This window comes from Aphelocoma coerulescens, chromosome 2 (assembly GCF_041296385.1).
Source record: "Aphelocoma coerulescens isolate FSJ_1873_10779 chromosome 2, UR_Acoe_1.0, whole genome shotgun sequence".
Taxonomy (NCBI): domain Eukaryota; kingdom Metazoa; phylum Chordata; class Aves; order Passeriformes; family Corvidae; genus Aphelocoma; species Aphelocoma coerulescens.
The window spans coordinates 42,947,920-42,970,847 of NC_091015.1; the positions used below are offsets into that span (position 1 = coordinate 42,947,920).

At 39.7% G+C, this 22,928-nt stretch overlaps 1 protein-coding gene across 2 annotated transcripts in view; it reads right to left on the reverse strand.

Annotated features, from left to right (window-relative positions):
* Window positions 1-17,260, reverse strand: part of HIBADH (3-hydroxyisobutyrate dehydrogenase) — an 86,411-nt gene extending 69,151 nt beyond the window's left edge. Inside the window, exons 1-4 of one of the 2 annotated variants that reach the window (XM_069007189.1) lie at window positions 17,153-17,260; window positions 8,689-8,849; window positions 4,169-4,278; window positions 1,617-1,738 (exon numbers count right to left, since the gene is read on the reverse strand). In XM_069007189.1, the coding sequence (XP_068863290.1) occupies window positions 1,617-1,738; window positions 4,169-4,278; window positions 8,689-8,849; window positions 17,153-17,216 (457 nt within the window). In that variant the 5' untranslated portion in view covers window positions 17,217-17,260. Of the gene's footprint in view, window positions 1-1,616; window positions 1,739-4,168; window positions 4,279-8,688; window positions 8,850-10,464; window positions 10,548-17,152 lie in introns of those variants that run through there. The other variant, XM_069007190.1, reaches the window with a different exon arrangement.
* Between the last annotated feature and the right edge of the window lie 5,668 nt (window positions 17,261-22,928).

Here is a 22,928-nt window from a genome sequence, read left to right on the forward strand (position 1 = left end):
TGTGCTGGGTATTGAAAGATGGAAATAACAAAGCGTAACATTAAAGTTTTTTTTTCCAACAGACTTAACTTCTCCACATTTTTAGCAAGTGCCCACTTCAAACATGATTTGCACAGAGCACTCCTTGGTCTTCACAAACATATTAAGGACTAGAAAAGTTAAGTCTCAATTCTTTCCCCTTTATTCAGGATATCCCTGAATCTGTAACTGCCACTAACCACCAAGTTATTTGTATTCAGATAAACCACTAACATGAAAAAAGCCATCTGTATTCATACTAGTCAACTATATGTTATCATAGTAACTGTCTTGGCCTTACCATTTTCTCAAGGAACAAAACCCCCTAAACAGCTGAAGTTCTTTCAGACTCAATCTTTTCTTTTTTTCTTTGTAGTTATAGTCACCTTACACCAAAAACTTACAGGTAAAAATAAATTACAGACATTTCTAAAAGGTAAATAATTCCCTCAGGAAAACTGCATATTTGGCAGAAAGGGATTGAAGAAGACAACATAGAAGTACATCAGAATTGCTCAACTGATAAGCAGAAAGCCATGCTGTGTTTAAAAAAAGAATCAGATAAATACATAATCTGCCCACAATACATTTTTCCTGTGGTTTTTCTTCCCAGGCTGATTATATTCTTCCCTGGCTTTATAAAACAGAACTAATATTTTGGCTAAGAAGTAAGAATCTTGTCTCCTCCATTATATCCTTCAGTATCACCTACCTGGATCTTCGTACTTTCTGTTCACAATAGAATTTGGATGAAAATTTTGGCTTCTAGTGTACACACTAGAAAAAATCCTGCGTTCGTTTGCAGTTGAAAACTAAAAAAATTGTTAGTTTTTACTCATCAGGAAAATAAAGAATTCTCAAAATTCCACTTACATTAATTTTTAGAGTGGATTGTAAAAACCTCATGATTTTCCCACATAAAATGAGGTTTCCTCACCTTCTAATTCTAGGTGTTTTGGAGAAGAATTCAACAATAGAAACTATCAGTTATTGGTTTGTTTTCAAAACGTTAATTTTGTTTCTGCTCTCCTTTGTCCACAAAATGAAAATACTTTCCTGCTCTATATTATTTCTTACAAGAGACTAAATACTCAGAGATCAATAGTTAGCAACTTTTAAGAATAGACAATTATCACCCACATTCTTCAACTGTTATAAAACCAGACAAATCTTTGTTTTCTTTTGATAAAGAAATCCTATATTCCTCACTTCATTCTCTCCTTTTTAATTAATGAAAAACCAACAGAACCGCTTAATGACAACCAGTTTTTCCCTAACAGAAAGAAACAGATGGAGGCTGAAGGAATGTGAATAACTGCATAAAAATGCAACTTTATGAAAGAAGTTAAAAGGACCACAGTACCATATCCCAAGAAAGCTGTTTCTCCAAGTCTAACACAAAAGCATACTCCTAAATCCTAAGAATACTCCTGTAATAACACACTTATCTGTAATGCAATTAAACAACAACAAAACAGAATACTATACACATAGCAAAGAAATGCAACTTATAGCAATAAGGGTACAAATTGGTGACTGAAACTGCAAACAAAGAGACAACTTGTCCAATATGAGGTAAACTGCTAATGAAGACTTACCTCCAGAAACTGGAGCATCCATGAAAACTGCGCCCATTTTTTCAACAGCTTTGGCTAATTCTTTTGAAACTGCTGGATCTATAGTGCTGGAATCTATTAGCAATGAGCCTTTCTTCACTTTCCTAAAATAAAGATTTATTATTATTATAATTACTATTATTATGAGAAGATATTTGCAGCTATTACCATGGCACGAGCTTCCCTCAGCATGATAAATGTGCAGACATTTTGTGATACTCCAGTAAATGTGAAGTTTTAAACCCTTTTGAGCAAGATCTGCTCAGTATTTATACTGCTGAGTATGTATACCACAGTTTTGAATCATTCAAAGCCCAATAAAAGCTGAACACAAAAAAGGATGTTCTTCTTAAACATTATTACAAAAGAATTACACAAAAAGGATGCACTAGGAAAACCTTCCAGTATACAAGCTGGGTAGTATATAATACAAAGATCACCTAAGATGCCTTCTAAGCAACTGCTGATACAGCCTAAAATTTAATATATAACAATAAAATGTTCTTTTAATATATACAGTATCTTAAGTTCTTATCAGAATGGTCTGATTGCATTCTTTTAATCATTCTACAATTTATTCTACATAAAGACCATAACCAAAACCACAGAAGCCCACTGAAGATTTTAAGTGAAGCATAGAGAAAAATGTTTTCCCACTGATAGCCAGTACATTTAGGTAGATCTGTATTCCAAACTGTAGATCACAGAAAGTTGTATATCTGATTAAAAAATACAATAAAATTTTTGAAATTTACAAAATTTGAACTTTTTTATTGCCCTCCACAACAAAGAAGTTCATTTTTATCCCTCTTTCCACTGCACTGCACCATGATTTCTAGTCCACCTGACCAGCAATCACCATGAAACCAAACACCAGAATTTTTCAGTCATAAAAAGGTGTCCCATTTAAAGCTACTCATGACAGATAAAGAGCTCCACTGCACCTTGCATGCTGTTGGCAGTACAGTGGATTTCACTTAACTGAATTACCCAGATTGCTGGAAGTAATCTCTCAATGTATAACATTGTGACCCCACTGGAACTCCAGACTCAAAGAGTGCTGCATACACAAAACTCATCCCTTTTCATGGAAGGGACGAGCTGCTGCAGTTACCAGCGCAGCGGATAAGGTACTACATCACCTCTGTTTATGTTTAGAACAAGGAGCTTTGGCACAGGCTCCTTGGTAACACAGAGGGATGACTAAGTGAACCTTTAAACACTTCATGTTAATAAAGTTTCCTTTTGTAAAGCTTTAAAAGCTTTAGAAAATGTATGAAAGTCAAACGAGTGAGCAAGGACCAGGTCACTCAGAGCAACAATTATCCCCTACTGCCAAATTACACTTCCTTCTCTTAACATAGAGACTGAGAAACTGCAGCAGCATAGGGCTGCTTTCCACATCCTCTGTTCCCTGCCGGATTTTCCACATCTACGTACTCAAGAGATTAACTGGCTGGACTGTATCAGTAAGTACTGCCACTGCCATCATGGGTCCGGCTCTCCCACAGCTGCTTCCCGAGCTTTGTGGGACAGATTCAATTACCCATCTTCCCTGAAGGGTCTAAGCTATGGATGCTTAGATCTGCTCAGTCCTACTTTATGAGGAATTAAACTACAGACATCAAGGGAAGGAAGGAACTATTATTCCTATACAGCAAAAACAACAGAAATCCCTCTCCTCTACTTCCATTTTCTTATCACTGCATCTTAATATTGTACAATCAAAACCTAAAAAGGCAACATCATTTTTGGATAATCTACTGTACTTTTGTCTTCTATGTGTTTCTTCCTTTACCCTACCAACCTGGATAGATGTAAGAGTCTACATGATCCTCAGAGGTATCCAGTAGCCTTAGTCACCCTGCCAGGAGCAGTGTACATGTAGCCAGAACAGACTTTTAAATTATATTTAGATTTGATTTGGCAAGTTCAAAAACTCTGAGCATTAGAATTCTGCAGACTATGGATTTAAGGCTCAGTGGAAATCCCTCCACAAAAGTTAGAAACCACTGTTTCACATTAAACAAACTCTTTAGGTATTTTTTTGTGCAATGAACAGATAATAAGAATAGAAATCAAGAAAGTCTTGTCAGCTGTTCTATGGTAATACACTTCAATACCATAAGACACAATGGCATCTCTTCAGAACATTTAATTTATAGGATTTCAAGTTAAAGAAAAAAGTATTTGAGCAAATAATTGTTGCCAGAAAATATTATAGTTGTACTTGAGTGTAGTACATTACATTATGGTAAAAGAACCATGCAACTGAAAAGACAGATAATAGTTAAGTTGCCTGATATGCACAAAAATCATTATTCTGCTGAAAATAAAATTAAGACTTTAGCCAAAAGCCATTCAAAAGCAAGCACTGTATAAGAGAACTCATATAATTAAAAATATCAATAGTGACAGGACAGAGAAGATTGAATTAAGTGCCCTGAAGGCAGCAAGAGTTAGAACAACAGCGATCATCAGACAAACCTTGAGCATGAGTGGAAATTCTCCAAACGACAAAAAAAAAATCTTACTTTAGAATTCCATTTGCTCCTGTGTAAACTTCTTTTGCATTGGGACTAGAAGGCAGCATGGTAATAATTCTGTCTGCTCTTTCTGCTACGTCTGCTGGGGATTCTGTTACCTTTTAAAGAAAAAAAACCAAACAATATAAGCTTACACAATTCCTGAAAAAGAAATGTCAGATATGTTTGATGAGCTCGGTTTTAGTATTCACGGGTCACAACTAAGCTAGGTAAAAAATTAAAACACAAGAAAAACTGCTCTCCTAATGAAAATATTGGTTATTTGGATCCAGTAACAGAAAAAAAAAAAAAATGAAAAGGTTCTCCTATCATGGAAGTTCCTCCAAAATATCTGCCAAGGGGGATGCTTTCGTCCCATCAACCCATTCATGAATCTTCAATTCCCTACAAACACTGCATCTAAACAAAATATTGCTCTACAATGTTTCTAAGGAGGGACAACATGAAAGGATCACAAAAATCTCACTTTTTTCCTTGTCTTCTAAATGGCATTGAAGGAGAGGAAGACTGAGGAAAAAAGGAAAAAATTACTTATTGCACCTCTGAACCTCACCTTAAAAGAAATCAGATAAACTAACTGATGTTTCTCACAATATTACAATTGGCATTTTTAAAATGGGAAGTTATCAGCTCAAACCTCCTTCACAAAAAAGATCTGAAAAATTTTCAAAATATATTATTAGGTATTAGTTGTTAAATAACCACACCTAACTTGAAAGGTGTATTACTTTTCCCAAGTAACTTTCAGAGGCAGGCAGTATAGTATTTAAGATATATACACAACAAATGAAATATTGACAGCTAAGTAGTGAGTTTCACTTGGAAGGCATTTACCACTAAGACTTCTGTCCAGTACTGGTCTGAAATGATTAATTTCGTCAAAATTGCATTGTTAACACGTTCATAGCCCAGGGGAAACTGCAACAAAAATACAGCTTATTCTTTTATCTTTATCCCACAAGGATCAAATCTAATTTCAGTCATTTGTAATAAATGCTGAATTTTGCCTTGAAGAACTTCTGGGATACAGCATGAGAAACTTCTTGATTTTTATTTGACTTGTGAACAAAAGAAAGGAAGACTATATATAGTCACTGAACAAGGCTCTTGGGGGGGAAAAAAGTAAAGAAACTGGCATAGATGGGACTGAGAAACATGGCAGATTTTGTTTTGAAAGAATAAGTTAATACTGCACAAAACATCTGGCACACAATTACAAAAGGAAACATGCTCTAGTCTAAAGAACAAAGGTTAGCAGGAATAAATGAGGCAATTATAAGCAGCAAACCTTCTATATCTGATTAGTTAATTTTATGACTTTCCTCCCTGGAGACCAGAGAGCCTATCTCTTTAAAAAGAAGTATGACACCTTTGGTTTAGTTCAGAGTATCTCCAGTTTGGTTCAGTCCCAATGTGTACTATTAGAGGTGGAGAGAGGAAGTATGAAATTGGAACCTGAATTTATATATGTCTTCTTATTTGAAACTATGATCTCCATTATTCTTAGAGGTTTGCAGGGTATCAGCTGAAGACTCAGTGGCCCATTTGCATCTTTCAACCAGAAGCTGAAAAACATACTATACTGGACACACAACAGAAATAGCACATCAGCCTCAAATTTCTACTTGGCTACATGGACAGAAGACAGCTGGGTTTTGGTTACAGTGTTAAACAATTCTTAAGCAACACAGGTGCAAAGAAGACACAGTACAGTAGTCATCTACACGGAAATTCATTTATTCTATCCATGTCTTTCAAAATACTAACATGCCTTTTACATGAAGAAAATGAGATTTAAAATGTAGACAGACTGGGACAGTACTTTTACAACTATACAAAGGAAAAATCTTTCTGCTACCTTGAAGTAAGTAGCAAAAGAAAGTGGGAATTAAAAGTAGGAATAGTCACTCTTGGCCTTTTGGTACTGTTAACAAATACTAATGATATTGCCTGAAATAATCTACCTACCTGGTTCAATAAGCAGCATATAAAACTTTTATTTTATTTGGGACTTTATGTTTCAGAAACAAAGCTGAATGATTTGAAATCTATTATAAAGCATTACGCATTTGAAATCATTAAGAATATGTGTGTAACTTTAAAAAACAGACCAAATACTAATTGTTGATTACCAACATAGACCATACTAGCTCGGAGTAGCAGCCCACCAAGGTCTGTACATGTTCTGATACTTTTTTAGTTCAAGCAAACTTTTGCAGCATGCAACTGGATAGGAGAGACACTTCCTCATACTGCTGGTAGTTGGTTCTGCCCTTCAATATGTGCATCTGCTTGTATTTGTTCCAAACAGCTTCCCTATTTTTTTTACTTATATTTACAGTAAGTAAATTAATTATTGTTTGCCTGAAATGCCATTCTTACTGTACACTATTTTTATGATGCTTTATGCACCATATGACTCCAATAACGCTCTCAATCTTCTAAATCTGAGATAGGATTTAGATACAAAGACCTGTAAACTGAAGCATGTATGTATGACACATAGTTACTCCACTGTGTGAAGAAAAAAGTGATAATTAATGACAAAAGGTAAAGACAGTAAGTAAAGTGTGGAGGCAGCCTATTCACTCACAGCACTGTTCAATAGTCTCCCTTGTTTGTAGCCTTCCAACTTTCTCCAAGTTTCACCCCAAGTGGCTCCATATGCTCATGCTCAGCCAGTTTTCCTCTTACTATTCACCATTAGCAGGCGGGTGGCCGCTCTCTGACATGTACCACCTCCCAGCTGTTTGCTTCAGTGGCTGAAGAAAGTGGAATCACAGACTGTGCAGATTTATGGCCAAACATCCCGCATCCGCCATATACCTTGGTAGTAGTGCTGGCCTTAAACAACGGACATTTGACTAGGTTTACTGTCTCTTGGGGTCATTTCACCCCTGTAACACTCCTGATGGTTTTACCCTTAGAGCCAGACAAAAGAGAAAGCAGCCCTTAGAGCCCAATGTTCCTTCTACAGCAGTTTCTACAAGGCCCCATGGACCCACAAGTTTTCAACTCCTGAAAAAAGTGTTGGATTTACACCTATAGATCAAGAAGAGGAAGTTATGTTCACATATTTTCTTTAAGTGCGTTTTATTTGTATCTAAGCCTACCCACGTATTCTCTTAGTGGTTTATGATCTTAAAACATACTTTTGACTTTATTTTTAAAGGCATTACAGTTCACTTTTATTATCACATGTTAAGTCTTGCAGTGAATGCCAAGGATTCTATTACAAAGACAAAAAGCTATCAACGTGGGCAGCCACAGCAAAGAGATCCCACTGCAGAACACAAATTAAAAATACAACCAATAGTTCAAAACAGTCTCTCCCATTTGCTGAGTCTTACTCAAGACAGGTCCGGTTCATGCCTGAGGGTCTTGGCCGCTTTAACAAAACAACAACAGTAGCTAGGAGAAGCAGCTGAAAAGCCTACTTTCCCACTTAAGGCCAAGATTCTGTAATTATTCAAGGGGAGCTGCAATTAATTAGGTGTGTGGTATCATTTTATCTTCTAGGAATCTGGATGTTACCTCATTATTTAAAACAGCTGCAATTAGCTCTAACAGTCTAGACTTTCAAGGCACACAGTTCCTCTGTCTAGATCTACCTATAATTTCCTTGCCACTGCTGGAAGAGTCCCTTCTATCCCCTACCTTGTTACATGAGAGGATTATTTTTGCACTGCACTCCTTTTTTCTGTGTTTTAAGCACATATCCATTGCTTACAACTGTCTAAATTGTGACAGCTTTGAAGTATGTCAAAACCATTCAAATGTGTTACAGACACGTAGAAATGACACAACCACCTGAGAGACTGAATGGGATTCTAGGGGTATTAACAGATTAAGAAAAGCAGTGGGACTGGCTGGAACAGGGCCAAGATTTTGCAGGGTATATTGCAGGAAGGTAAAGCTCCTTAATGTAATCAATTTCCTTCCCTCCTTTTTCCTTTTCATTCCTTCCTCTTCTCTCACCATATCCTTCCTCACCTCCAAGAGAATAAGGACTTAAATAATTAGATTTTTCCCCTGCCCCTGAGGACTGCACGTTGAAGCAGCAGGAAAGCTCATATGTCCCTATAACCCTTACAGCTATGCCAGCAGGAACTTTTAACTAGGGTCATTTAACCTGAAAAGGTCAAAGTAGGAACCAGATGAAAAGCAGCCCATTGGCCATCTAGACCTGGGGGAGAAGGAAGCAGGAGAAAGGAGGAGGTGAAAGAACAGGCCATCAACCTACTCTCATAAAAAGTGGAGGGGGGAAAGACAGCTAGAGAAGTTTGACAAGGTAGCAGTTCTGGCAAACAGCAGGAAAATTACCTGGGACAGAATCATACCTTTGCTCTAACTGAAACCTCACAGATTCAGATTGTATTCATTGTGCTGTTTCAGTTCTGACTGTGATCTTAACCAAGAAAAAAACCCAGATGATTTAGTTGCATTGCATGCAGGAACCATTTGACACACAGAGTTATTTTTGGAATAAAGAAAGTTTATTACTATACCTGAGCACCCAAGTCCTGAAATTCTTTGCAAGCTTCTGGGAAGACATCATACGCAATAACTGGATATCCATGTTTTACCAGGTTTTTTGCCATTGGATTTCCCATGTTACCCAGCCCAATGAATCCAACTGGGGTTTTGGAAGCCATAGTCCTAGAACACACTAATTTCAAAACAGTAAAGATCAATATATTTGCATTTTAGACTAACGTACAACAATGATGTAATAAAAGCTACCATGTAATCTGTTGTCAATTATTTAAACAGCTTTATGCTTAAAAACAGTGGAAATGTGAATCCTATTTTACATAATGTAAACCATAAATTATAGCTCACATTGGGCCACAAATACAATCCCACAATGATTTTTCTAAATATCAAAGAAAATTATTGTAATTAGGAAAATGTGGGTGTTTCAAAAAATACAGTACTAAAACTAAGATCTGAGAAGAGCTCAAATGCAGATTTAAAATATGCAGGATTGTCTATGTTTTATTACATGTCTAAATTCTAAACTAGATATGCAAAGTCCAATTTTATATATATTTTAGACACTTTATTGTCAACTTTGCTTGCAGGCATGGGATATAGCATGTGTTCTCTAGAAATGGACTGAGGCTGCCACTTTAATTCATGCAGCCCCTCACAGATTCTTCTGATCCTGCAATCAGATACAAGCTACTAACCTAAAGATGAAAAGTCTCCATACTAAATCATGGCAAATCCTTTGAGCCATGCAATCATAGTTCAAATACTGAAAACCAGAACAAAATATAGTATTAAAAAAAAAAAAATTATGACATCTTTGCACGAATAACCTCTGTATTCGATTTACCGTACTACCAAGACAGAACTATAAAGCCTAACCTACAACCTGTGGAAAACACTACAGTTTCAGTCAGTTACCTCCTCCCAGTAGTTAGTGAGCATCAAATTCTGGACAGGAGCAGCATTGCAGGCATTCATCTACTGCAATCACTATCTCATCACTCTGAACACTCCTAATCCAAAGGCAGCACAATTTGACAGTGACTAGATTTCTTTGCCAATTACATAAAATACTTTCTCCTTTACGACAAAGGAAAAAGCTATGCAGAATAAACACTGAAGTATGTGTCAACTAAGCAGACAGAAACAAGGCTAACTAACTACAGAAATACTGTGGCTCTGAAGTACACATACAGAAGATGTGCCCAAGCTGCATCGAGACTCTAAGAGGTCTCAATGCTTAGCAAAGAATCCTCTTTAGGCCAATAACACTTGATTAATCATTTTAAAGTCTTCATGACTTTAAGCTCCTTCTTAGCCAGCAATGGTCATGATGGCTCTTTCATCTGCAACACTGTTTTGGATGTGCCACATTTAATAAATCAGGTTTGTTGAGAGAACTTTGGTCTGAGACAGTTTCCACAGATGCCTGCAGCAATTACATAGCTAGAGAAGTAGCACAATTTAAAATAAATCTGCACTGGGAAAATGCTTAGTGAAAACTGAGATAAGTTGGGAAAAGAGCCCATTGCTTTTTTAAGAAGTGCTACATGTCAAAACTAGGGAACAAATGAACAAAGAGCCTAAACCAGCATCATCAGCCATAACAATCATCTTGGAGTCTTCTTCTCGTTGTTTCTATGAGTCAGTCTTCCCCAGTCCCTCACTTGCACTTATCTAAAATTGCTCCTTTAGTTAGCCCAAAGCTTCCCACTTCCTAAGGAGCTTCAGGCCCTGGTTTTAAGCCTCTTTTCTTTCTCTAGCCTTTAATACCAGTAGATCTTATTTACCTTGACTTCAGTAAAGCTTTCAGAACAGCCTCCTCTCGTATCCCAGTAGCCAAATGAAGAAAGTATGGACTGGACTGGACTGGACTGCAAAACTGCCTGAAGGAAGAAATACTGTCTGGAGTGTTGGGCTTAAATAACAGTGGTAAGTAGTTCAAAGACTTGCAACAGTCTAGTTACACATGATGTTCCTCATGGGTCAGTATTAGAGCTGTTTAAAAGGTTCATCAACGACTGATGATTGCACATAAGCACCCTCAGCAACACCATGTGTGAAACCAAACTGGGGGGGAATGGCTGAAAAAGGGCAGGGCAAGGCTACCATTCAGAAAGACTGGAGAAATGGAAATGGGCCTCAAGCAGTTCAACAAAGACAAATACCATGTCCTGTACTTGGGGCAGAGGATGTCATTGCAGGCTGCTGACTGGCTAGACAGGTGTCAGCTCTGCAGAACCTGTGGATTCCCATTGACTGGAAGTTGAACATGAGTCAGTAGTGCATCCTTGCAGCAAGAGGTTAATGACATTCTGCACTACATTAGCAAGAGTAGACCCAAGAAGTCAAAGAAACCAGTCATTCCTCTACAGAGCAAATACGCAAGAGATGTGATCAAACTGCAGACAGCCCAGCAAACATCAAGTAATATGACCACAGAGCAGGAGAATATGGTCTATGATCAGAGGCTAAGATAACTGTCTTTGCTGAGCTTGGAGAAGCAAAGGCTGCAGTCTTCTACCACCTATGGAGTGGGTGGGAAGAAGAGTTACAGAGCAAATTAAGCCAAACTCTTCACAGATGTGCACAACAATAGGACATGGGGCAATGGCCAAAAGCGGCAGGAAAGGAAATTCTGGTTGGAAATAAGAAAAGCATCCCTGATGTGGGAAAAAGGTTCCGCAAGCTAACAGGCAATGCAGAGAAGTTGTGGAACCTCCATCTTTGTAGCAACCTTAGAACACAATGAGCAACCTAATCTTCCTTTAAAGATTTAAGTCTTTTGGAAGCCTTGCTTCCAAACCTCGGTTTTCTTTGTTTCTGTGAATTCCAAGTAACCGTACCAGAAGAATAATTCTGACTACCATATCTAGGCTCATTCTTGTAGACTCCTCACCTTCATCCTGATTTCTTCTTTTCTCACACCATCTCACAGACATCTAACCATCACCTCAAACAGAACACCTTCAGAAAACTTTCTTGATACCTTTTTCTGCTATCAGTTCTGTCACCAGCAGTGATGCCTGTCACTCACAACAGCCTAAAAGACCCATCCATGATCTGCTTAAATCTCAATGATTCATCCATCAGATCTGAGATCTCAGCTGCTTCAGAACCTTGTCACCTGTCTCAACAGACATAATCTTGCCTTGATCTTCATGCTGGGAATTGAGAAGGACATTTTGCCCGTGCTACTTTCCATCACTCCTTCTCTGCAGTCTGCCTGCTTTTTCTCTACAATATCACATAAGACTGCTTTGCTTTGATGCCTTTTCATGACTGTCTTGACAGTCTTCATGACAACATTAAGACTTCAGCTGGTAATTAGATTGCAGTGACGTGCCTATTGCCAACATGCACTTCTATTGTGCATCTAAGGCAAGCTTTTCACAAGGTAAATATCCATGAAATGAACATTCTTCTACTATAAGGTTTCCATTAAAAACTGTCATTTTGCAATATCCCCAGAAGGGCATGGCAACAGTTAGGCTGTGATACAAGACAACTTGCTGACCAATACTATTAAGTTTTGTGTGTTGTATTCTATTATTTCTCCTTTTGTCTGTCTCTGTTGATTTTTTTGTCTCAGTTCATGAATCAGAGACCACTTTCTGTTATGTGCTATCTGCAACATATTCAAATCCATGGGAATTGGGACCTGTTAGGAAGTAATCCAATTCCTGAGTCAGTTTCTGGCTTTACTTTGGTTTAACTTTTCACAGCCCAGTGCTATATAAGCCACTTCAAAATTAAATAATTTGATCAACAGCTTTGAAAAATCTTCACATCTCCAGCTACTCAAACATAGGAAAACTGGTTTAGAGGACTGATTAAATTAGCTCACAGATCTAATAGAGATGATTTCAATTAAATTTGAACCAACTATGTTTAGATGTATCACATAATTTAATGACTACTTAAGACAGTGGGGATTTGCCAAAAAGAGGATGTTTTGAAAGACAAGAACTTTCATGTTCTCCCATTAGATGAGCCTCCACAGGTGCTTTCACAGAATGCGATGTCCACTCTGCATATCTTGGCACTTTTTAGAATCTGATATGTAGCACAAAGTCAGATTTGAAATAATTGTATAACTGAAACATCTAAGGACGGATATTCTGCAAACCCACATCACGTATGCTAACTAATCCCATCAATTGTATAAGCATTTGCTGAAACTGTCCCTATGGTATTGAGCCCATTTCACTTCAACCATAAAATCCACAGTAACCTGCTGCAATCACATGGCTGGAAAAATGCCCAGTCCACACTCAACTTCTGAGAGGGCAGAACAACCAAAATAGGAGCAACAGAATCTACTTTTAAAATAATCACTGATACCATGCACAACTAATTCTCCTTCACTGGGAACAGAACCAGCAATACAGGTTAATCAGTAAATCAAGCTAACTGTGAGCACAATAAGCTACAGCTACACTGACTCCAAAGAAATTGGGCTTTTCCCAGAAGATTCTTCATTATTCTCCTGAGGGAATGTGTGTTTACAGATCCTCATGCGTATGAAAACTCAACTGATGGGGACAACCAATTACAACACTCTCACCAAATTTGGGGCTCAAGGACAATATAGATAAAACACAGATTTTCTGCTTTGAAAAGTCAGCCTAGAACAGAAAAAAATTGACCTAACCTGCAATTTCACAATAATTTTACCTTAGAAACAATTTAATTTAAAAAATCAGCAAGAGTTTATGAATATCTGAATGCCTTTTCTCGAACAAAATGCAACTGTTAGAAGAGTAACTTCAGAAATGCACAGATTGTGATCCTGTCCTTAGAACACCTGAACTGTCAATGACCCAAAACTTGTCTCTTCAAGCTTTATATAAAGACACAAAAAGCAGTTTTCTTTTTAACCGGAACGATGAAAAGTTTAGATCATTTCAGATGTTTACATTTCATTTGATACTATCTCCCAAAGTAACAAGTCTTACAGTTTCAAGAATGAATTCCAGTTCCAGTGCTGCCCTGATTTCACTGCAAACTCTCGAGTGCACAAGCACTACAATATGCAGAACTGAGGACATGTCTTTGTATTCAAACAAAAAGGAACTAACAGCTGGGTAGAACCACAGACAGCAGAGCTGGAAAAAGTCCAATATCCTTGTACTCTGAGTCTAACTGGCTAAGAACAGGACTGAGAAACAAGTAACTCTCAAAATATAATTTCAGCTATATTACTTAATTCTTGGCTTAATAAAATGTATTTTGAACCATATTCACCAAATGGCACAAGGGGTAAGAGTCCACACAGTCCTGTCCCAGAAGAATTTCCTAATCAGAGTGGTTGCAGATCATATTAATATTCTTGATCTCTCTAGATCAGTGAAACTTCACCTCTTTCCCAAGAGGTGAGATTTAACAGGATTATTGGAAGATGCCCAGAGTAAGCTCAACTACTGAAGTTGCTGGTTTTGCTTGGGGCTTTATGAGAAAATACATATGAAGTCACTTGACAAGGAGAAAGAAACACGATGACAATTCAATATGAGCCACTAAATGAAAGATTTTCCCACTGATTTAGCATCTGAAGTTCTGGTACAAGAACAACAGAAGACATCACCCTTTTTCTCCTTCTTCCTTTGAAAGAAAGGATCAGAGAGAACTTCTGTGTTTTGTGGAGACTTCTCTATGGAACTCATAAAACCTCTACTGAAACTAGATCCTGGGAGGGAACTAGATGAAGAAATATAGAAGTTAGAGAGGCCAGCTGTACATGGGTAGACTCCTTCTGCTCCTAGAAGTTTTGCCAATGGAATTTAAATTGCCCCAGGGTCACTGACTTTTAAAGGTTACGCAATGATTTTGAAAAGTGCACTCTGCCAAAATAATAATTTAAGAAGATTACAATACTCTAAATTTGGCCAGCTTTACATTGAAACTTACACTTGCTTTTTCTTGCCTCTGTAAAGGTCTGCCAATCAAAACCAGACGTGCTATCTTGTAACATTCTTACATCATTTTTCTTATCTGTACCTATACCTCATTGAATGTTTGCTAATACATTACAGACAAAACCATATAGTAAGCACTTTTCATCTAAAAAGAATATCAAGTGTACACTTGATCCCTTAATTGAGTAATGTGCTGGCCTTCTGAGCAGCAGGTCTTCTGTCATAATCCTTGCTTAGTAATTAATGCTTCTCTGCACCAGAGCATAGAGTCATGCAACAGTTCAAACAAAGCTACTGCATCAGCAAAAGTACTATTTAACCACCAAAAGTACTATTTAACTATTAACTCAATGGCTCCCTACCACTCAAACAAAACTACTTGGAAGGACATTTTTGTTCTCTAGCATGGTAGTCTTCTTTGATGAACAGCTCCCTCAGCTGATGAATTTTCACTCACCAGAAAAATCTTCTTTTCTCAGCCACCATAACTCATTAAACCCCTCTTCATCCCCCCAGCAGTCCCTAGGAGGGATTTCTCCATGTCCATCAAAAATATATTTTTAAGCAAGGTCATATAAACGCTCTCCATCAAGCACCTTTGTCAGTGCCTGCCAGCTGCAGAACACAAGACTATACGTAGCCTCTGTCCAACTGGCTAAAACACAAACATACATATCCAAGATACTCCTCCAAAATCTGCCCTCAGCTCTTTATTTTCCTCCTAGACAATTTAACAGTCTCTGGTAGAAACATACAGAAAAAGCAAAGCATCATGGTCTGCACCAGCTGCAAAGAGCAACTGGCCAAGTAACCAAGGAGCATTCACTAAGAGAAGGAAGACAGCCTGCTTGCTAACCAAACTGTGGTGTTGGACAGCTCTCAGAGCTGGCAGAATTCCTTCACTAGGATGGCATTTCACTCAGAAGGACAGATGATGAAATCACTACTCAAAACCCAACTGTCAGACTAATCAAAACTAAAAAAAAGAATGGCAAACTTAGTAAACGCATTAGAGATGAGGAAAGCTCAACATATAACTAAGCAATAGAGCTTAGCAGTTAAGAAGGCTTAATGCTTAGAATTTCATCCAATAAACATTTCTCAGAGTCAAGAGTACTTTCAGCACAGTCACTACTGACTAAGAGCTTAAATGCTGTGGGTGAAATTCTGTTCTGTGGATGTTTCTTGGGAGAGTCACAATTTCTCCTTAGACTTAGTTACAGTTTCTTGCTCAAGTCTTCAGGCAAAGACAAACTGCATTTTTCAACTTTAAGGGCCAGTGCTGGGTTGCTTTTCATACCATGCTCACCACCAAGAAAAAAAGATCCCCACCATCTGCCCTACATTAAACATATCATTTGGCTATTGACCAAGACAGTGGATTTCAAAGCTCTTACAGAAATGCCTGACAGCTACTATGCACAGAAAGTTCAAAAATCATTGAAAGCTACTGCTTTCAATTGTGGTATCACAAAAGGTACTAAACACACAAATAGGTCCCCCATATTTACCTTTACTAGCATGAGAACAATATGCCTGCTGCACCTGAGCTATTAATTATCACAACATCAGAGCTGCAACTACAAAAAAATAATGCATTAGTGGAGACAGTGGAGCAAAAAGAGCACTTAAAGAAAATGTCAAAATTGTCAATTTCATTCATCTGTTTAAGTGAGATTTAAAGGGGAATTACCAAGTTTTTAAAGTTACCTACCTAAAAGTAATTTAGTAATTCCTGAAACACTTTGTTAAGTGTCAAGATTTAAGAACCATGTACCATTTAAAAGAATCTATTTCTTCCACTTTGCCACTTAAAAGCCTCCACCTATGTGTTGAGATCCTAACCACAGAGTGACATACACGACCAACAGACCGCAATCAAAATGACACTGAAAAGACTACTAAAGGTTTATTTTTAATCATTTAATTCAGCAATTATATTACTTTGGAACAGCTGTGTGATTTTTCAGGACTCTGGAAAGGGAAAATGTCTAGGTCCAGTTCTACAAATACAGTCCTCCTTCACTTGCACCAACAGGACATCTGCAGTGTCTGCTCCTTCCACTGCCCATGAACCAACCACAGGTGAGCACCAGTGCCCGCAGAGCCGAAACAGGAGGAAGTGCCGCTGGATCTACCTTCAGTTTAAGGAAAATAATCGGACTCAAAGACCGAGAGGGCTGAACAGCCCAAAACTAGGTAACAGGTACCGCAGACATGTCACTGCTGCCACAGGAAGCATTTGTGGGCTCTGATGATTTCCAGGCACGCTATTTTAAGCAAATGAGTGAAACCGTTTATTAAGCCAAGCCGCTCTGAAGCTCCGGTGGAGCCCCGAATAAGGCGGCAGAGGTAGCGTGCCGTGCCAGGCGTGACGGCCCGGGGGGTCCGTCACCGGGGACGCCTCACGGGGAGATGGCTACGGAGCTGCACCGGGCTCGGAGGGCCCGCGGCCGCCAAGGGCAGCGCGGCAGCTGCGCGCCCCGGGAGAGGCCGGGCCTTTCCCCGCCCGGCCGGCAGAGTGGGACCACTGCAGCCGAGGGAAGGGGCAGGTCCTTACCCATCACCCGCCAGTGCCAGCGCCACCAGCCCGCAGGTCCCCCGCGCACCACCGCCGCGGCCATGCTGCGCCCCCGTGCCGAGTGACCTCCGGCCCGCCGCCGCCCACCGCCGCCGCCCGCGCGCCGCGAGCGGCAGCCGCTGCAGCCAACCACGGGCGACCCTCGGCGGGGCACAACCAATGGAAGTGCGCAGCGTCCTCCCTGCGGGCGGCCGGCCCCGCCCACCGCCCCGTGACGGACGGGGCAGGGGCGAGGGGCGGGGCGGGGGCCGGGCCGGCGCTGGAGCACCTCATTGGGGCGGTGGGAGATTGTATCCCGCTGCCCGCGGCTCCCCCCGGGAAGGCGTTTCTTTCTAGCCCTCCTTGCCTGTGCCTGCCCGCTGCCGCTTCGGCTTCCTGCTTCCCTGTTGGGGGAGGAGGCTTGGCTGAAGCGGGAGAGGAAAGGAGCGGCGGCGTTTTGGCGAAGACAGCTTGTGGTACGAGACGGCGCCCTCGGGGCGAGGGAAAAAGCCGCCTTGCACTGTTTTGTCGAGTCAGGTGGCAAATAAGAGTTGGCGCTTATTGAGGGTTGGAATTAGACGATATTCAAGGTTCCCTTCCAACCCAAACCATTCTGTGACTGGCTTCGTCGTCGTGGGGGCTTTACCCCGGCTGGGCGCCAGGCGCCCCCCTAAGTCACTCCGTCGCTGCTCCTCCTCAGCTGGACAGTGGGGAGAAAATACAATGAGAGGCTCGTGGGTTGAGATAAGGACAAGGAGAGAGCGCACTCACCAGCTATCGTCTTAGGCAAAGCAGGCTTAGCTTGGGGAAATTAATTTCATTTAATGTCATTTACCAATGACATTAAAGTAGGATAATGAGAAATAAAAGCTAAGTCTTAAAACGCGTCCTCCCCACCTCTTCCTTCTTCCTGGGATCAACTTCACTCCTGATCTTTCTACTTCCTCCTCCCTCAGCGGCACAGTGGTTTGGGGAACGAGGTCTGCAATCAGTTTCATCTCACGTTGTCTCTGCCGCTTTTTCCTCCAGGGGAGAGCTCCTCACACGCTTCCCCTGCTCCAGCGTGGGGTTCCTCCCACGGGAGATATTCCTCCCTGGTCTTCTGTATGAGTCCTTCCCACGGGCTGTAGGTCTTCACAAACTGCTCCAGTGTAGGATCCCACCCGTAGGGTGCAGTCCTTCAGGAACAGACTGTTCCAGCGTGGGTCCCCTGTGGGGTCACAGATCCTGCCAGCAAACGTGTTCCAGCACAGGCTTCCCACGGGGTCACAGACTCCTTTGGGCACATCCCTCTGCTCCAGTGTGGGGTCCCTCATGAACTGCAGGTGGATTTCTGCTCCACTGTGGACCTCCATGTGCTGCAGGGGGACAGCTTGTCCCACCAGAGTCACCACGGGCTGCAGGGGAATCTATTCACAGAAGCCAGCCCTGTAGCCCATCCTCTGCCAAAACTTTGCCATGCAAACCCAATACAACCATGCCCAGAGAGCACTTCCCAAAGGCCTAACACAGGGTTTATCAACATCAATAAAATTTGTATTTGAACAAGGTAGCACGAGCTGGGCTGCTCATCCTGAGCCCAGCATCTGGAGACCTTACTGGTGGCTCTGGGAGAGCTTCAGGTGGGTGTGTGAGGAAGCACATCAGGCTCTGAGGCAGGGCAGGCTGGAGGCAGGCAAGTGCTGCGTTCTCAGACCAAAGCTCAGCTCCAGTCCTGCAACTGCCATGTTCATCACTTTGGAACAAGATAGTTAATTTACTTTCCTGTCAGAAGAACTTGCCTTACTTTGTTGTGCCAAGATGCTGGGTACTCCCTCAGTCATTAGGTTACTCTTGTTAGATCAGAGCTTTTTTTGTAGCTGTTATGTAGTATCATTTACAGACTTCTGGGAGAGTGTAGTCATGAGGCACAGATCTTGGGTCTCACCATGTCATGTATTCACTCAGTTATATGTTAGCGCAGAAAGAATAGGCTCAATATATGAGCTTGGCTCTCCTATCAGTACCATAATGTGTATTTTTATATTTACCCCTATAAAGCAATACAGTTATATACAGTTAAATCAACCCAAGCTCAACATAAAGGAATTTTGTGGGCAGTGAAAGCGGCTGTGGTCATATAGTAGCTTTACATGACATGTGAGAATGCTACCACTCAGTAGGCTGATTTCATACCTTCACCCAGTTGCTTCTTTCATTGCCTCTCATCTGAGCACTAAGACAGAATATGACTTAAGAAGAATAATCTCTGTAATTAGAGACACAAACCCACAAACTCTTTCATTTGCTAGCACTTTGATAAATATTGGAAGCTCTGTAGACTCAAATACATCAATATTTTTGTAAGCTCACTCATCTCTTTCACTGTGCCATTTGAGTGCCAAATGAATAAAGCTACTGAGCTATGTTTACCTTTCTCCTCAGTGGTGAAGAGGTTGACCACCATCTTGTTCTTGAATTTTTTTTGTGATGAGAAGAGGTGTGACTCCTCATTGAGCAGCTATGCTGGCAGAAATTTGTACTGAGGTATGGTCCAAATAAGGTCTTTGGAAGTCTTTGAAACCTGATTTTTACATATAATCACACAGAACTTTGAAAACATGGGGGGTTTTGCATTCTAGACTGCTACTTCACCACCTTACATTTTCAGTCATTGGCCCTTTACCAGACCTAGACTCCTATCAAGTCTGAACTGAGTTAGAAAAGTGATTTTCTTTTCTTTTCTTTTTTTTTTTTTGGGGGGGGAGGGGAGAGGGTAGTTAAGTGTAGAGGAATGTGTGAAGAGTCTAATGCTGTACTCAGTGTGGTCCTTGAATTCCAGTATTTAACTCTGATTACAAGACGCAGCTTTACATCTATGGTTTCATCTTTCTCTATACCTTTCTCATGTCTAACGTGGTTTTGTTTGTGTAGGTATAAATAATGCACTCTTTGTTTAGAAGGTATATGAGGAGAATAAACTGTGTACCAATATAATAAAAATACACTATAATCACTTCCAGAAAAAGTATGAGAAAGTGGAAAAAGGATAATCCTATTCATTAAAATGTAGTAGACTTAGCCTTATATTACTTTGCCAACACACTTGTGTATAAAGTCTTGTTACAGACATGACCACTGTTACCTTACTATAACTTTTACATTGCTTTTGTACAGAATGTGCAATGAGGTTCCCAGTTTTAGACCATCAAGAAATAGCATATATTTACTTATATTGTACCCAAATAATGCTTAGTGACATAGTAAACCTAGATCTTTGGGTTTAAGTGACTTAAGAGGCTTCTTACCCTGTAAGAAGTATGTGTAGACCTTAGGTGTACATCATCATTTGTGATATTGTAACATGGATGTTAAAACATGGATGAGAACTTGTCAGACCATTCTTAATACAGAAAGCAGCTGCTATTCCACATAAATAGGTAGGTAGTTTTCTAAGTGTTGGTACATGGTGCCCACTAAGTTACAGGACATGTAAAGAAATGCAACCAAACGTAAATAAACAGGAAAAAGATGTCAAGAAGGCTACTCCTTTCATTCTTAGTGTTGAAAATACGGCCATCTTATTTTTCTTTAAAGGTCTCAATATAAAAGGACAAAACAAAGAATTTTAAAACCCCCACAACCCTAAGAACATAGAACATTTACAGTATTTTTTGTCAATTTTCTTTTTCTTATATTTAAGATTTTTTCCCTTAATACACACTGCACCAAAATATGCTAAGGGTATCTAGATTCACTTCAGAGCCTGCCCCTGACTTTAACTCCATTGACATGAAATACTAACATTTGATCAGAGGTCTTTGTGTTTGTTTGCTTGTTTTGTTTTGTTTTTGTTCTGGGGTGGGGTTTTTTTGGGGTTTGGTTTGATTTGGTTGGGGTTTTTTTGTTTTCCATTACTTTTTTCAAGTTTTATAGTCTGGGCTGATAAGTAAACAATGAATCTAGCAAAAATTACAAGCATAGGATGCCTGTAAAATGGGACCCTCATCACATGCAGAGTGATATTTAAATTCAGCATTAACACTACTTTGTGTAGCCAAAAGAAACTGCAGTGGATGCAACAGTACATTTGAGACTTGAATCAAAATGAATTGGTAGCCAAACTTACCGTGTTCCATTCCTCCTTCTAACCTTTCATCTTGTATTTGTTGCATTTATTTCTCAGTATCAGAGAGCTGTCATAATATTTGAAAATGCAATAAAAGCACAGGAAGGCCTGAGCTGCAAATAGTTGGAGCTGGGAAAGCATGCCAGAGAAATATTCTGAAGTATTTCCTCTCTGACTGGTCATTTCTGGAGACAGACTACTAGGCTAGAGGGACCTGGGGTCCAACATAAGATAACATTCTTCACGCTTGTAAATATTTGATTTGGGATTCTTGGGGCAGCATTCGTTTCTTAGCTGGGCACATTTCACTAGATAATGAACTGGAATGTGTAAGCAGCAATGCAAGTGGTTATTTTTGCCTACAGAAAAAAAGCCCTTGTATAACTGGACCTGCTTTATTTCTTGCTGAATCATATGATATATCTTGCAGTAGTGTGCAATTGAGTAATCAACCTTGAGCTAAACATGTGCAATGTTTGGAATCTTGCACATACCTAAGGGGACACAAATTCCAGGCGTCTGTGGGAATGCAGTGCCTTGGAGGAACATAGAAACTTTGTTTTGGTATGAAGATGTAGTGTCTGTTTTGTCAGAAGCACTTGTACTGTAGTTTGGAAAGCAGTTGCATCTCACTGGGACATCATGTGAATGTTAGAATGGGCAGGTTACCACAGGGTACCAATGCATACTTATTTGTACTAATTGATACCAAGGTCACTTAAACACTAGAGTTTTTGCCCTCTTTTTAACTCTGATAAATTCCATTAGGATGTTTAGGCTAGACTGTGCTGGCTGGGTTTCCTGGAGAGCTGAAAAGATTCAAGTACCTATTTCCTAGAAGAATTCAATTGTCCCTTTCAAATTCCCACACATGGAGAATGTAATAGAGATACTTTATCTAGCTGAATTTCATGGAACATAGTGTAAATTTTCCAAAGTTCCTGAGAAGATTTCATTCAAAGAACTAGTCTTTTAAAAAATTTTGCTAAATGGAATGTGTTGCAGTTCTGGTTATGAGCAACTTCAACCACTACTGTCTTTTACAAATAAGTGGGATGTTTTATGTGGGTGACTGCATATATGTCATACCATGAATAGACACAAAAACCTGATAGAACAACTGGAGAACTGACACAAAAAATTTAAAGCGTACGTTACCAGTAGAGCATCCCATAGTAATTTTGGGTTGATTTCATTTTTGCATTTTAACTGAAAGATATGTTTAGCATTTTTAATGGATTTAGAATCTAGCTGTGTTTATTAAATAGCTTCTTTTACAAGCTTCTTTCACGTGACATAGAAATGCAAAGAGGATGATGACTTCAGTTCAGATTTAGATGAGCAGCTTCTGTAAAATCAGCTGAAGAATGAAACAAATTCCAAAAGAAGTATTGCTACCTATGATAAATAGTTGGTATCGACCGTGGTGATTTTGTTTTTACTTCTACCTGCAATGCACTACATATAAAACATACTGATTTATGTGGGAATTGCACAAAACAGTCACTCAACACCCTTCTGCCAGTTATTGGGTACTGATGTAGCAAAAGAAAGTGAACATAGTAGGGCAACTGGGAAGAGCAGTGTGGAAAAGCTACGTGATATGTTGATCTCAAACCTAAGGAGTCTGAGTAAGGATTAGGTAATTGTTTCCCAGGAGAAGATGCA